At 42.2% G+C, this 14,362-nt stretch overlaps 1 protein-coding gene across 1 annotated transcript in view; it reads left to right on the top strand.

Annotated features, from left to right (window-relative positions):
* The first annotated feature begins 6,275 nt into the window (after nucleotides 1–6,275).
* LOC141106753 (uncharacterized) overlaps nucleotides 6,276–14,362 on the top strand; it is a 51,042-nt gene continuing 42,955 nt past the window's right edge. The window contains exons 1-8 of the mRNA XM_073597679.1: nucleotides 6,276–6,368; nucleotides 7,141–7,296; nucleotides 7,533–7,688; nucleotides 7,772–7,898; nucleotides 8,019–8,116; nucleotides 8,453–8,573; nucleotides 8,886–8,993; nucleotides 12,568–13,471. Coding sequence (XP_073453780.1) covers nucleotides 7,219–7,296; nucleotides 7,533–7,688; nucleotides 7,772–7,898; nucleotides 8,019–8,116; nucleotides 8,453–8,573; nucleotides 8,886–8,993; nucleotides 12,568–13,471 — 1,592 coding nt within the window. The 5' untranslated portion in view covers nucleotides 6,276–6,368; nucleotides 7,141–7,218. The remainder of the gene's footprint in view (nucleotides 6,369–7,140; nucleotides 7,297–7,532; nucleotides 7,689–7,771; nucleotides 7,899–8,018; nucleotides 8,117–8,452; nucleotides 8,574–8,885; nucleotides 8,994–12,567; nucleotides 13,472–14,362) is intronic.

Below are 14,362 nucleotides of genomic sequence, written 5' to 3'. Positions count from 1 at the left end.
AAGAATCTGAAGTATCATTTGAGTAGCCTGTAAAAGTGGTAAAAGGGTGTAGAGATATAAAGGTTAGCTATTGCTGGTGGGGGGAGGCCAGTAGATCAAAAGAACAGAAGAAGGTGAGAAATACCATAAGGGGTATGACAAATGAAGGTGAGAAATGCCGGGGGGGGGGGGGGGAGAAAATGAAAGATCAAGGGGGGGGGGGGGATTGGTAGGAAGAGGAGATAGATATGCAGGGGATGGAAATGTAAAGTAGAACTATAGATAAATAAATCTCTAAATGCTCCTCTTCTAATTTGTCTGTAAATGTCTACAGTGTGCATGGCCACATAAGCTAATATGGAAGTGCATTTAGAGGCTGAAAAAAGCCATATGCCTGTAAAAGTGCAATTTCTTAAACCCTGTGTACATGAGGCCTAAATGACAAGATGGCCTGGATGGTTATATGAATGGAGAAAGAGGAACCTGGGTAAATACTAAACAAACCTTGGAAAGCAAAGGCAGATTTCACCATGCCGCCTACCACCTAAGGATTAGCTACAGAACATGGCAAATTTTTACTGGAATATACCGGTATCTGATGTTCAAAAGAGCTGTACAGAGGGGAATGCCTGCTCCTGAAAGCTTACAGTCTAACAACAGATGACATAAGGAAAACAGAAGAGTTTTATCTCTCCAGGTAAAGCATAAGGTCTCTACTGCTGTAAAGCAAGCCAGATGCCAGCCTTGGTCTAGAGCTAAAAGATGCGGAATAATGAAGAAGAGGATGGTGGCACTTCCAGCATAAAAATATTATTTTATTGAGAATGTAAGTCTATAAATACCGATTGATATAAACAGAGGCGTAGCTTGAAGCTTGTAGGCCCCATGCAAAAGTTGACCTGCCCCCCCCCCCCCCCACTACTTGCAACGTGCGTGCAGATACATTCAACGCACGCCAAAGATACTCAAAGTGGCTTAAGAGTTTTGAGTTCCCAAAGTTCCTCTTTACTTTAGTAAAGGACAGGGATCACCACTGGAGAATCAGAGGACAGGGATCACAGCTGGAGAATCAGGACAGGGATCACCCCTGGCAGGTCACTTGGCAGAGCTCCTTTCCCATCCCAGCACTGTATAAGCTCCCCCCCACTACACAGGGCTGAAATCACATTCCTTTACACTCAGTCTATCAGCCTTCACAAGGTGTATCTGGCATTTATGTTGGCGTTCTGACCTGTGAAATCCCCTAGTCAGAACGGCAGTGTAGGTGCAGTACGCAGATACACCCTGTGTAGATCATGGCTAACTGGCTGTGTTGTAAAGGAATGTGATTTCAGCCCCGCAGAGGAGCAGCAGTATAGAGTGCTGTAATGGGAAAGGAGCTCAGCAGCCGGGCACAGCATGCAGAGTGGAGGGCAAAGCCACGTGACACAAAATCTGGAGCTTGCAGCCCTTCAGTGGGCCCCTCAGGAGGTGTTAAGGGATTTGTTTTAGCAATTTTTGATGATTCCTCTGTCAGTGTTGGCAGGTGTTGGGGGAAGGTCACCTCCCGGAGGTGTGTCGTTTCCCCATTGTCAAGTGGGGTAAGTAGATATCCCCGGGTGTGGGGGTACAGAGAATCCCAGTTGGTGACTAGGAGACGCTGAGCGGTGTCTTGACTCACCAATGACATCGGTCCCATCGTGGCTACAGGATGGCACTCTCCTCCTCTTGCCTCGCTGAGCTCGGTTACCATTCCATGTTGCCAGCACACAGCACAGACACTTCCCCATCCTGGGCTGTTCTCACCTTGTGCGCCTCTCCATTCAGGAAATGAATCACAGCTTCTCCCTAGCCAATGGGAACAGAGGGGTGTGGATTGTGGAAGGCAAAGTAGAAGCCCAGTACTGTAGCGTGGCTGTGGGGCCCTAGGGCAGATCGGAGCTGGATTTTGTGGAGGATATGATAATATGACAGGGAGGCTGCAGGGGCCGTAGTAAGAAGAGCCGGCAAAACTGTAGTCCTTGAAGTGTTGTTTATTGGTACATCAGAGCGATAATAAAACAATAAACTGACGCGTTTCAGCAATAGCCTTAGTCGGAAGCTGCATGGGCCCCCTGGAGCTAGGGTCGGGGTTGTGATTGTGACCCCTGAAACCCCTTATGCTATGCCCATGGATATAAACACAAAATATAAAGAAAAATTATAAATATACATAATAAGAGAGAAATCATCTTTCTACAGTGCACTGAACCACCAAATCTTTATATTTCTTTAAGTTGTACCCTCCAAACAATGCAGACTCAATATATATATATATATATATATATATATATATATATATATACATATGCACAGAGTATCTCACAAAATTGAGTACACCCCTCACATTTTTGTAAATATTTTATTATACCTTTTCATGTGACAACACTGAAGAAATGACACGTTGCTACAATATAAAGTAGTGAGTGTACAGCTTGTATAACAGTGTAAATTTGCTGTCTCCTCAAAATAACCCAGAACACAGCCACCCTTTCACGACTAGGCCTATTTTTGAAATTTGGTGTTTACAAGTTAAAATCTGTATTTTTTGCTAGAAAATTACTTAGAGTTCCCAAACATTATATATATTTTTTTAGCAGAGAATCTAGAGAATAAAATGGAGATTGTTGCAATAGTTTATATCACATGGTATTTGTGCAGCGGTGTTTTAAACGCAAATTTTTGGAAAAGGGACATTTGCATGAATTTTAAAAAATCCAAACAGTAAAGTTACCCCAATTTTTTTGTATAGTGTGAAAGATGATGTTACGCCGAGTAAATAGATACCAAACATGTCACCCTTTATAATTGCACGCACTCGTGGAATGGCGACAAACTACCGGACCTATGAATTTCCATAGGCGACGCTTTAAATTTTTTTTACGGTTACCAGGTTTGAGTTACAGAGGAGGTCTAGGGCTAGAATTATTGCTCTTGCTCTGACGATCGAGGCGATACCTCACATGTGTGATTTGAACACCGTTTACGTATGTGAGCGCGACTTCCGTATGCGTTTTCTTCACTGCGCGAGCTCGCGGGGACGGGGGCACTTTAAATTTTTTTTTTTTTTTTATTTATCTATTTTATTTTTTTTTTTTTACTTTATAAATTGTGTTTAAATTTTTTTTTTTTTTTTTTTATTGCTGTCACAAGAAATGTAAACATCCCTTGTGATAGTAATAGGTGGTGACAGGTACTCTATATGGAGGGATCGGGGGTCTAAAAGACCCCCGATCCCTCCTTTGCACATCAAAGTATTCAGATCGCCGAAAACGGCGATTCTGAATATTGTATTTTTTTAAAAACCGGCGCCATTGGCAGCCGAGTAAACGGGAAGTGACGTCATGACGTCGCTTCCGCGTTTACATTGAGAAGGCTGGAACGAAGCCACCCACAGCTTTGTTCCAGCCCGCCCACAGCCGCCGGAGGCAGCCAATTGGACACCGGGCCTCCCGATCACACGGGAGTCCCGGTAAGAGCGTCGGGAGGCAGCGGGAGGGGGAATGTCCCCTCCCGCTCCTCCGGTATAACAGCCGAGTGGCTTTTAGCCGCATCGGTTGTTATACTCGGGTAGCCGATCGCCCGCTGTAAACAACGGTACCAGGATGATGCCTGCAGCTGCGGGCATCATCCCGGTATAACCCCGGAAAGCCGAGTACGCATATCTGCATACGGTCGGCGGGAAGGGGTTAATGTCTAAACCGCTGGCAACAAAAGTGAGTACACCCCTAAGTGAAAATGTCCAAATTGGGCCCAATTATCCATTTTCCCTCCCCGGTGTCATGTGACTTGTTAGTGTTACAAGGTCTCAGGTGTGAATGGGGAGCAGGTGTGTTAAATTTGGTGTTATCGCTCTCACTCTCTCATACTGGTCACTGGAAATTCAACATGGCACCTCATGGCAAAGAACTCTTTGAGGATCTGAAAAAAAGAATTGTTGCTCTACATAAAGATGGCCTAGGCTATAAGAAGATTGCCAAGACCCCGAAACTGAGCTGCAGCACGGTGGTCAAGACCATACAGCAGTTTAACAGGACAGGTTCCACTCAGAACAGGCCTCATCATGGTCGACCAAAGAAGTTGAGTGCACGTGCTCAGCATCATATCCAGAGGTTGTCTTTGGGAAATAGATGCATGAGTGCTGCCAGCATTGCTGCAGAGGTTGAAGGGGTGGGGGTCAGCCTGTCAGTGCTCAGACCATACACTGCATCACATTGGTCTGCATGACTGTCTTCCCAGAAGGAAGCCTCTTCTAAAGATGATGCACAAGAAAGCCCACAAACAGTTTGAAGACAAGCAGACTAAGGACATGGATTACTGGAACCATGTCCTGTGGTCTGATGAGACCAAGATAAACGTATTTGGTTCAGATGGTGTCAAGCGTGTGTGGCGCCAACCAGGTGAGGAGTACAAAGACAAGTGTGTCTTGTCTACAGTCAAGCATGGTTGTGGGAGTGTCATGGTCTGGGGCTGCATAAGTGCTGCCAGCACTGGGGAGCTACAGTCCATTGAGGGAACCATGAATGCCAACATGTACTGTGACATACTGAAGTAGAGAATGATCCCCTGCCTTCGGAAACTGGGCCGCAGGGCAGTATTCCAAGGTAATAATGACCCAAACACTCCTCCAAGATGACCACTGCCTTGCTAAAGAAGCTGAAGGTAAAGGTGATGGACTGGCTAAGCATGTCTCCAGACCTAAACCCTATTAAGCATCTGTGGGGCATCCTGAAACGGAAGGAGGAGAAGCGCAAGGTCTCTAATATCCACCAGCTCCGTGATGTCATCATGGAGGAGTGGAAGAGGACTCCAGTGGCAACCTGTGAAGCTCTAGTGAACTCCATGCCCAAGAGGGTTAAGGCAGTGCTGAAAAATAATGGTGGCCACACAAAATATTGACACTTTGGGCCCAATTTGTACATTTTCACTTAGGGGTGTACTCACTTTTGTTGCCAGCGGTTTAGACATTAATGGCTATGTGTTGAGTTATTTTGAGGGGACAGCAAATTTACACTGTTATACAAGCTGTACACTCACTACTTTACATTGTAGCAAAGTGTCATTTCTTCAGTGTTGTCACATGAAAAGATATTATAAAATATTCACAAAAATGTGAGGGGTGTGCTCACTCTTGTGAGATACTGTACATTTGGATTATGTATGAATATAAAACGATGGTTACTCATCTTTGAGTGATTATGTACATTGGAGAGACGTTGTTCTTCTCCTTATGGGGTTAATGGTCATATACTTTTGATTTGTTTATGTATATTATTTTCTATGACATGACATTTTTTTTGTTTTCACATTGCAAAGATGTTATGTATTTGAATTGCCTTGCAGAGCTGTGGGGTTTGTGGAGGGAGTAACATCATTATCAGATGTGCTTCTGGGCTATAAGCAGGCAAGTAACCCTGAGCTAATCAGCAATGACTAAGCACAGGTTTGCGAAACGCGTTTGCTGAACTTTTGAGCTGGCAGCATGTCATTTTATGTCCTCGTCTTTAATGGATTACCTCAATAAAATAAACTATATTATAGTATATATAATGTATGTTCATCATTGCATAAGAAATATCATATATAAAACACATTTTATATGTATATATATATATATATATATATATATATATATATATATATATATATATATATATATATATATATATATATATATACTGTGTGAATATGTGTTTTATATAACATATCCCTTACTCAATAATAACAATAATCTTTTTATATATATATATATATATATATATATATATATATATATATATATATATATATATATATATATATATATATATATATATATATATATATATATACACATTCAAAATAATAATGATATGTAAATTGCTTTAAGTCTAGTAGTGTCAGTGAGCACATTATTTAAACAACGTACAACCTTCTCAGCCCTCACCAACTTCCTCCACCCCTGCTCTCTATTATTATTATCACCATTCTCCTCCCACTTCCGGCCTGTGGCACATACACTTCCGCTCTGTGCGTTCCACAGCTGACCAAACGCTTCCTGTTTGCTTTAGCGACGCCCGCTCCTTCAGACGTGTTCTTACCGGAATTTGGCGGCCATTTTGTTGTCGCCCTCATCTTGTTTAATTTTCGGGCAGGAGTTTTAATTCATTGGAGTAAAAACTGATAGAAAGGCTAGCGAATTGCATTAACCTCTCAGCGTTCTCTGGTAAATGACAGTGGTTTAACGACGCAGTGTTTTTTTACTACTAAAAATAAAAGTGTCCTCACTGCAGTAAGTCGCCATTATGTTGTATCTCAAAAAGTGATTGGCGGACTGGGAACTTCCTGTGGGGGGATGTAAGATTGGAGAGTGTGTTCCCAGTGAGGAGGAGGTAATAATGTCTTCTTGTTATAAGAGAAGGGGGTCCCAACACTCTGTGTGGACTGGTGGTCATGTGATGTTTTGGGTCAGGTCACATGTCCTCTATAGTCAGGGGTCAGCAGGCTTAGTATTGGAGGAATTAGTCTCCTCTGGTGTATTGGGGTGTCTATGGAGATAATTATAGAAGCGATTTATGGGTGTTCCTGACTCATAAATGGCGGTTTTTCATACATATGACGCCTAAAAGGTACGTAGTGCAGGGACAATCAGGCGTGGTGGGTTTCCGGCAGCTGATGCCCCCTGCTACAGGATTCCGTATTGCCCTTTTGTAGTAAAGCTCCCAGTGATGCTGACGGGTAGCGGGTATTCTTAACCACTCCCATCCCGGCATATTAGCGCCATTCTTTTATTGTTCTGTGATGATTTATTATCTGCTCTATCCATAGTGAAAATATCCTCTTTATTAGGAGGGTTTCCACCATATCACTTTCTGTTCTACATTATTTACTCTACAATGGCAACTAAACTTAAAATGGAACTAAACCCGCTTCTCCTTGACAGCCAAGGAAGCTGCCATCTTAGCCTCTGTTTGATCTGCAGCTGCACATGTGATCAGTTATGACACCAGACATTGGATGACTTGACAGTTCAGCTCAGAGCAGAAGCAGCTGTGATAGTTATCATCCATGGCATGCCTTGAATGAATCTGTTTTGAGAAACTGTTAAATTGATTTTAGTTCCACTTTAAATCTGATAGATTTATTCATGTTTTTTCATTTCAGCCAACACGATAATTAAATATTAGTTGAAGGCAAAACCATTTACAAGGTAAGGCCATTAAATAGATAATCTGACCAAAGATGGAGAAGGAGCGGAGTCACACCACCGAGAGGATACTAAACCTCACCCTGGAGATCATCTACCTGCTGACCGGAGAGGTGAGGAGGATTCTGGGAGGTCACATGACATCACTATTACCTCTATTATTAAAATACAGACTAGACCAGAGAGGTGAGAAGGATAATGCGAGGATTGACATCACTTTCACTTCTGTTAATTAAACAAACAGGTGTTTGATTGTTAAACTTTAGTTGATGGGCTGTAATATAGTGTAATTGAATACCTTGTAGTCCACCAGCAAATAACTTTGTATGTGTTTTTGCTTCAACTATAGAATTATATAGCTTTTAAGTTAGCAGATGGTTTGGTGGCAACCAACATGAAGAAGACACAGAGTCTTAGTACAGACCCCCCATCTCAATCCATGAGAAATAATAACAAGAAGGTTGAAGAAGTCACCAATGAAATCATTGAGCTGCTGACAGGAGAGGTGAGCTGTGCTGGGCATTCTGGGACATTATTCAAGGGATAATATCAAGGAATGGATGGTGACTGTATTATTGTGTCTGTCAGGTTCCTATAAGATGTCAGGACAACTCTGTGCCGTATCCCATGGAGGAGTGGGAGTATATAGAAGGACACAAGGATCTCTGCAAGGACGTCTTGATGGAGAACCGGCCGCCCCTCACATCATCACCGGGTAAGAGGAGGCTTTCATTGTAAAGGAGAGAAGAGTATTGAGGATCCACCTACATACACACATCCTCTGATATGAAGACATAGAAACAATGTATTCAGTCAGTATGTGTCTTTCCTACAGAGGGATCCAATAAGAGAAATATACCACAGAGATGTCCCCGTCCTCTGTATTCCCAGAATGTGGCATCAGAACATATCAAGATCCTCCAGGAGTACCAGGTAGATGGAATCCAAAACTGAATATTAAACATAGCCTATTTCAACAAGCAGACCCATAAAGTACCTTTGGATGAAACTTAATAACAAACTTAATATGGCCCCTTGCAATCCTAATAAGTCAGGTAATGCTTCCTTCTTTGTTGTGAAGATATGTCTGAGGCACATCATCTCTTTCCAGTAATGGTCAGAAAGGCTTTCTGAAAGATTGATTGGTAGGAGAGTTCCTCCTCAGTTTAAAAGGTACCTTTTACCTCCTAGATAGCAGTTTATGGATACAGCCATGAAATGTTACCTTTTTGAGGAGCATTATTTAAGGGAATCATACTTCTTGTATAGGTAACACTGGAAGTAAACCATACTGATCAAGGAACGGAAACTATGGAAGAAGCAGAAGAGCCATATATGATGGGCGATGAGTCATGTAAGGAGGAGGAAGATCCTCCAGAGATCAGCACAGGTGAGTAATAAACACTAAATCCAGAGAAGAGTCCCAGATTCTCCTTGTTCAGTCACTACAACAATCTCTTCTTCTCCCCCCTCCTCTGTCAGTAGACAGTAATGGGGAGACAGTATGTGCCCAGTGGGGGAGTCAGGAGACATCAGACTCTATTAGACTCCGGCTCTCCTCCTCACATCATGTCATTGTGTGTTACCAGCCAAGAGACGTGACCAGTCCCCCCCCCCACACACACACACACACACATGCACATTCTCTGGGGTCTCTCATACATCTCAGTACAGGGGGCTTCCCTTTTATCTTTATTCACAGACCCCGGAGACACCAGAACCACTCCTAAAGACATTAAAGCCGAGGAGGAGGAGGAGGAAGAACATTTGAGGATTAAAGAGGAGGAAGTTCCTGTAGAGATCAGTACTGGTAAGGAATAAACACTAAATCCAAACAAGATTTACAGATTATCCTATTTAACCTTTTGAAACTTGTCTGAACTCTGGTCTTTGGTCATTTTTCTTTAGATAGCCAAAGAAGGAGATGGAGAGACTTTAAGATCCCCTTTGCTTACTATCTGAAATGTCTGTTGTAGCTTTCAGTGAAGGGACCTGTGCCAACTGCCAGAATGGGAGATAAAATATGTAATGTTTCCGCACACCTCCACCGCCCTCCAGTCCAGGCCATATTTCAGCTTTTTCTCTGTCACACTTTGAATGACAATTACTCAGTCATGCAACACTGTACCCAAATGAAATTTTTATCTTTAAAGAAAACAAAAAACAGATAGAGCTTTATTTTTCAGGTATTTATTCACGACTGAGTTTTTTATTTTTTGCTATATGATTGAAAAAAGACCAACATTTTGGAAAAAATGTGTTTCTTTATATAATAAAGTTTGCAAAATAAAAATATTTTTTTTTTTCATAAATTTAGGCCAAAATGTATTCTAATACATTTCTTTTGTAAAAATAACCCAAATCAGTGTATATTATTTAGTCTGTAGGAAAGTTATAGAGTCTACAAACTATGGTATATATATTAGATCAATCCTGATGTACTGATGACCTATTTCATTTCTTGAGGCCCTAAAATGCCACAACAGTACAAATACCACCCAAATTACCCCTTTTTGGAAAGTAAACATTCTGAAGTATTTCATAAGAGACATGGCAAGTTTTTGTAAGTTGTAATTTTTTTTTTTTTTTACAAAGTTATTTCTCACACACAGCATCGGCATACTTATAATTACACCACAAAACACATTCTGCCATGCCTTCTGTGTATGGGGATACCACATGTGTGAGACATTTTCACAGCCTAGCTGTATAGAGGAGCTCAAAATCCAAGGAGCACCTTCAGGCATCCAAGGTTCATAAATTACAAATCTAATTTACGAAGTACCTATCACATTTTTGGAGGCCCTGTAGCACCAGGACAATGGAAACAAACACAAAAGTGCCCCATTTTAGAAAGCAAACAATCCAAGGTATTTTCTGAAAAGCATTAATTGACAAAAAAATTTAATTTTTTTGTCAATTAATAAGATATTTCAGCATGGGCTTACTTAGAAAGAGTAGCAGAATGTGTTTTGGGGTGTATTTCTGAGTATGACAATACTGCATGCTTGAGACTTTTTCACAGCCTAGCCACATAGAGAGGCCCAAATTTCAAGGAGCACCTTCAGGCCACCTGGGGGCATAAATTACTTACAGCAGAATCCAGTATAAAAAAGCCAGCACTCCAAATCCTTAAGAAAACGGTTTATTGGTAGAGGTTAAGAGAGTACAAGGGGCTAACGCATTTCGGAAAACCGCCTTGGTCACGGTGGTTTGCCGAAATGCGTTAGCCCCTTGTACTGTTGTACTCTTTTAACCTATACCAATAAACCATTTTCATAAGAATTTGAAGCGACGGCTTTTTTACTGGATTCTGCCGTTTGTTTGTTATCGGGAGGACATCGAAGCCAGAGCACCCTGTTGTGGACTCCATGCTGACTTTCAGGACACTCCCTTGTTCAGAGTGCTGCACCTTTTTATGTTTGTTATAAATTACTTACAGTATCTAATAGTGATCAGGGACACTGTAACTGGTGTGGCGGTGATCAGGGACACTGTAACTGTTGTGTTGGTGATTATGTGACAATATGACTTGTATGGCGCTGATGTGGTGATGATCAGGGACACTGGGACTGGTGTTGCGGTGATCAGGTGCAGTAGAAATGGTGTGGCGGTGATTATGGGACAATATGAGTGGTATGGTGTTGATCAGGGACACTGTAACTGGTGTGTCAGTGATCAGGGACACCATAACTGGTGTGGCAGTGATTAGGGACGCTGTAACTGGTTTGGCAGTGATCGGGGACACTGTAACTGGTGTGGCAGTGATTAGGGACGCTGTAACTGGTTGGCAGTGATTAGGGACACTGGGACAGCAGGCTCAATTCACAAAGTATATACCCCTTGAAGAACTGCGCTAAAATACCTCTTAGTGTTTTTTTAAACATTTTTGCAATTACCAAAAAAAAACGCTACTAAAATACCACATGAGCTATTTTATGAAGTGACTTTAGTAGTGAAAGCTAGCGGTACTTCAACACTGGCGGAAGCTGGTGTCCTTGATAACCAGTAACCAACATGGTTGTTAAGGAGCGGGCGTCCGCCGGTGTCCTTAACCAGTAAATATCATGTTTAATAATTAGCTGGCGGCCATCGCATCCTTAACAACCATGACTCATCTGAGAACCTCACTGACAGCAGAATGTAAACAAAAGAATTGCCTGCATTAAACAATTTAACAAAAAAACAGCGTGGAGTCCCTAATCTATACTAGGCCCTTCAGTATAGCATGCTAGGTCAATGATGTCACAAGAGGGCAGGGTCACCAGGTGAAGTCATCAGGTGGCTCTGCCCCTTAGTTTATTTAGCTGCGAGCTGTTATTCGGCGGGAGCCAAGCGTCAATGTTTTAAAAAAACTTTGTTCAGGTTGGCGGCCAGCATTCATCGTGACTGATGTTGGATCTACTTCAGGAGACTTTTATTTTTTTATTTTATTTTTTTTTTTGGGGGGGGGGGTTGAATAAAGGGCTTGTCAAAAACTGGTTGTGTTTTTATTTACTTTGCACTTTTTTTTGGTGAATGAGTAGGGTACTATGTATTACCTTTGCCAAAAGGGGCTTCCAGATTCCGATAAGCCCCCCACCCGCAGACCCCCACAACAACCGCCCAGGGTTGTGGGGACGAACCCTTTGTCCCCATCAACAAGGGCACCCCCCATATTAGTGGAATGTGGCCTGGTATGGTTTAGTGGGGGGGGGGCTTCGCTCATCCTCCCCTTTCGTCAGGTTGCGTGCTCCGATAAGAGTCTGGTATGAATTTTGCGGGGACCTTACATCATTTATTTAAAAACATTTTGGCGTTGGGTTCCTCTCCAAACCCATACCAGACCTAAAGGGCCTGGCATGTATTGGGGGGGCTGGTGACCCTGCACTGTTTTGTTGTTTTTTAATTCTGGCAATTCTTTTGTTTACATATACAGCAGATGAGTGATGGTTGTTAAGGACGTGGTGGCTGCCCACTCCTTTAACAACCAGCTATTTACTCAGTAAGTATGCATTCGTGGAGGGAGATGGTGGAATCTGTTAGGTCAGGGGAGGATGCATGAAAAAAGTGTACTTTGTATAAAAGAGCACTTTTTAATTAAAGCTCAGTGCTCTGAGAGGAAGGAAGGGGCACAACCCCCTTCACACAGGAACAGAGCTGAGACCGTCAATCACAGGCTGTGTGCTGGAGCTCCCTCCCCTGTCGCATTTATATCTCTTGGTGTCAGGAAAACTTCCTCATGCTGATAGCAGAGGAACGAAGCAGCAGACAGAAATGACACTTAGTGCTCTGGGCTGAGATAAGTACACATTATAGAGAGATATGCTTTGTTAATATTTCATGTCTGAGGTTTACAACCACTTTAAGTTTTCTTATCCCCTTCTACCTTTTATTTCCATCAGATGGACGATACATCGGGAATGATTCTGTCATCTCTCCTGGTGATGAAACGGAAAACGACAACCTAACAGAGAATTCTACAGAAGAAAATGTCATTACCCAGTATCTTCATCCACAACTTTCCAATGCAGATCTGTTATCTGATCCCTCTACACATGGGGGTAGTCTTACCCAACATCCACCTCCTGACACTCAACACACAGATCATAGCGGGGGTTTAATGTTCACCTGTACTATATGTGGAAGATTTTTTGCCCGGAAGGCAACGCTCCTCTCTCACCAGCAAATTCATACAGCAGAAAAGCGTTATTTGTGTTCTGTATGCGGCAAATGTTTTGCAACAAGTTCAGACCTTTCCACACACCAGAAAATCCACACAGCTGAGAAACCGTACCCTTGTCCTGAGTGCGGGAAACGTTTTACCCATTTAGGTACACTCCTTTCACACCAGAAAACGCACACTGGGGAGAAGCCGTATTCATGTTCAGAATGCGGAAAATCGTATGCGCTGAGAACGGATCTTTCTAGACACCAGAGACTCCACACGGGGAAGAAGCCTTATTCATGTTTAGAATGCGGGAAATGTTTCATTAAGAGTTCAAATCTTGTTAATCACATGAGGACTCATACGGGGGAGAAGCCGTATACATGTTCGGAGTGCGGGAAATGTTTTAGTCAGCAGTGCAATCTGAAATCACATAAGAGAATTCACACGGGGCAGAAGCCGTATGCCTGTTCGGAATGTGAGAAATGTTTTAGCAGGAGCTCAAGTCTTGTGAAGCATATGAGAACTCACACGGGGGAGAAGCCATATGCATGTTCGGAGTGCGGGAAATGTTTTAGTCAGCAGAGCAATCTCAAATTACATAAGAAAATTCATGCAGGAAAGAAGCCGTACTCACGGTCGTAATACAGATTTTTTTTTTATTACTCCAAGTATGGCATTTGTTTTCACACAAAACCTCACACTGGGCAGAACATAAATTCATGTTCGGAGTGCCGGAATTGTTTTGCAAGAGGCTTAGCTTTTGTTTACTGTGAAAGAACCTGCACGTGGGAGAAGCCTTATTCATATTTTGGAATGTGGGAATTTTTTCTCTCGGGGGTCATACCATATCACCCAATAGAAACTTCATACTGGAGAGAAGCCGTATTCGTGTTCAGAATGAGGGAAATGTTTTTTCACTAAAAACCATCTCATCTTACAACAGAGGATTTGTACGGGTGCAAAACCATAATCCACATCGGAATGTGGGACAAGTTATTCTAAAAGCGCAAAACTTCATATAGTTTGTAACAGGGGCACATTTATAAGTAGTGTATGATGGAGAGGTTCTCGTAGAAAATCATTTATGGTTAAACATGAGAAGATCTATACAAACTTTAAAGCAGAACTACAAGTAGACTAAGCAATTGACCATCACACCTATATAATCTTGTTGGGAATGCCATTCCAAAATATGGCAATACGGTGGAGTTTCCCCCTTTCTCACCTTGCGGCTATAACAGCCTCTGCTCTTCTGGGAAGGCTTTCAGAGTGTGTTTGTGAGAATTCTGTCCATTCAGCCAAAAGAGCATTTGTGAGATCAAGCACTGAAGTTGCACCTGGTTTATAGTTGATATTCTAGTTCATCACAAAAATATTCAGTGGCATTAAGACTAGTAGAGTTTCTCCACATGCAATTTGTCAAATCATGTCTATATGGAGTGTTGCAATCAGATTGGAAGCATGAACTAGTCTAAAATGTCTGCGATTTTCCAAAGAAAAATTAGTTTTTCAATATAGTGCAGGTGTCA

This window comes from Aquarana catesbeiana, linkage group LG08, assembly GCF_042186555.1.
Source record: "Aquarana catesbeiana isolate 2022-GZ linkage group LG08, ASM4218655v1, whole genome shotgun sequence".
Taxonomy (NCBI): Eukaryota; Metazoa; Chordata; class Amphibia; order Anura; family Ranidae; genus Aquarana; species Aquarana catesbeiana.
Note: the sequence above shows the minus strand (reverse complement) of the source record. Positions and strands in the feature narration are given on the sequence as shown.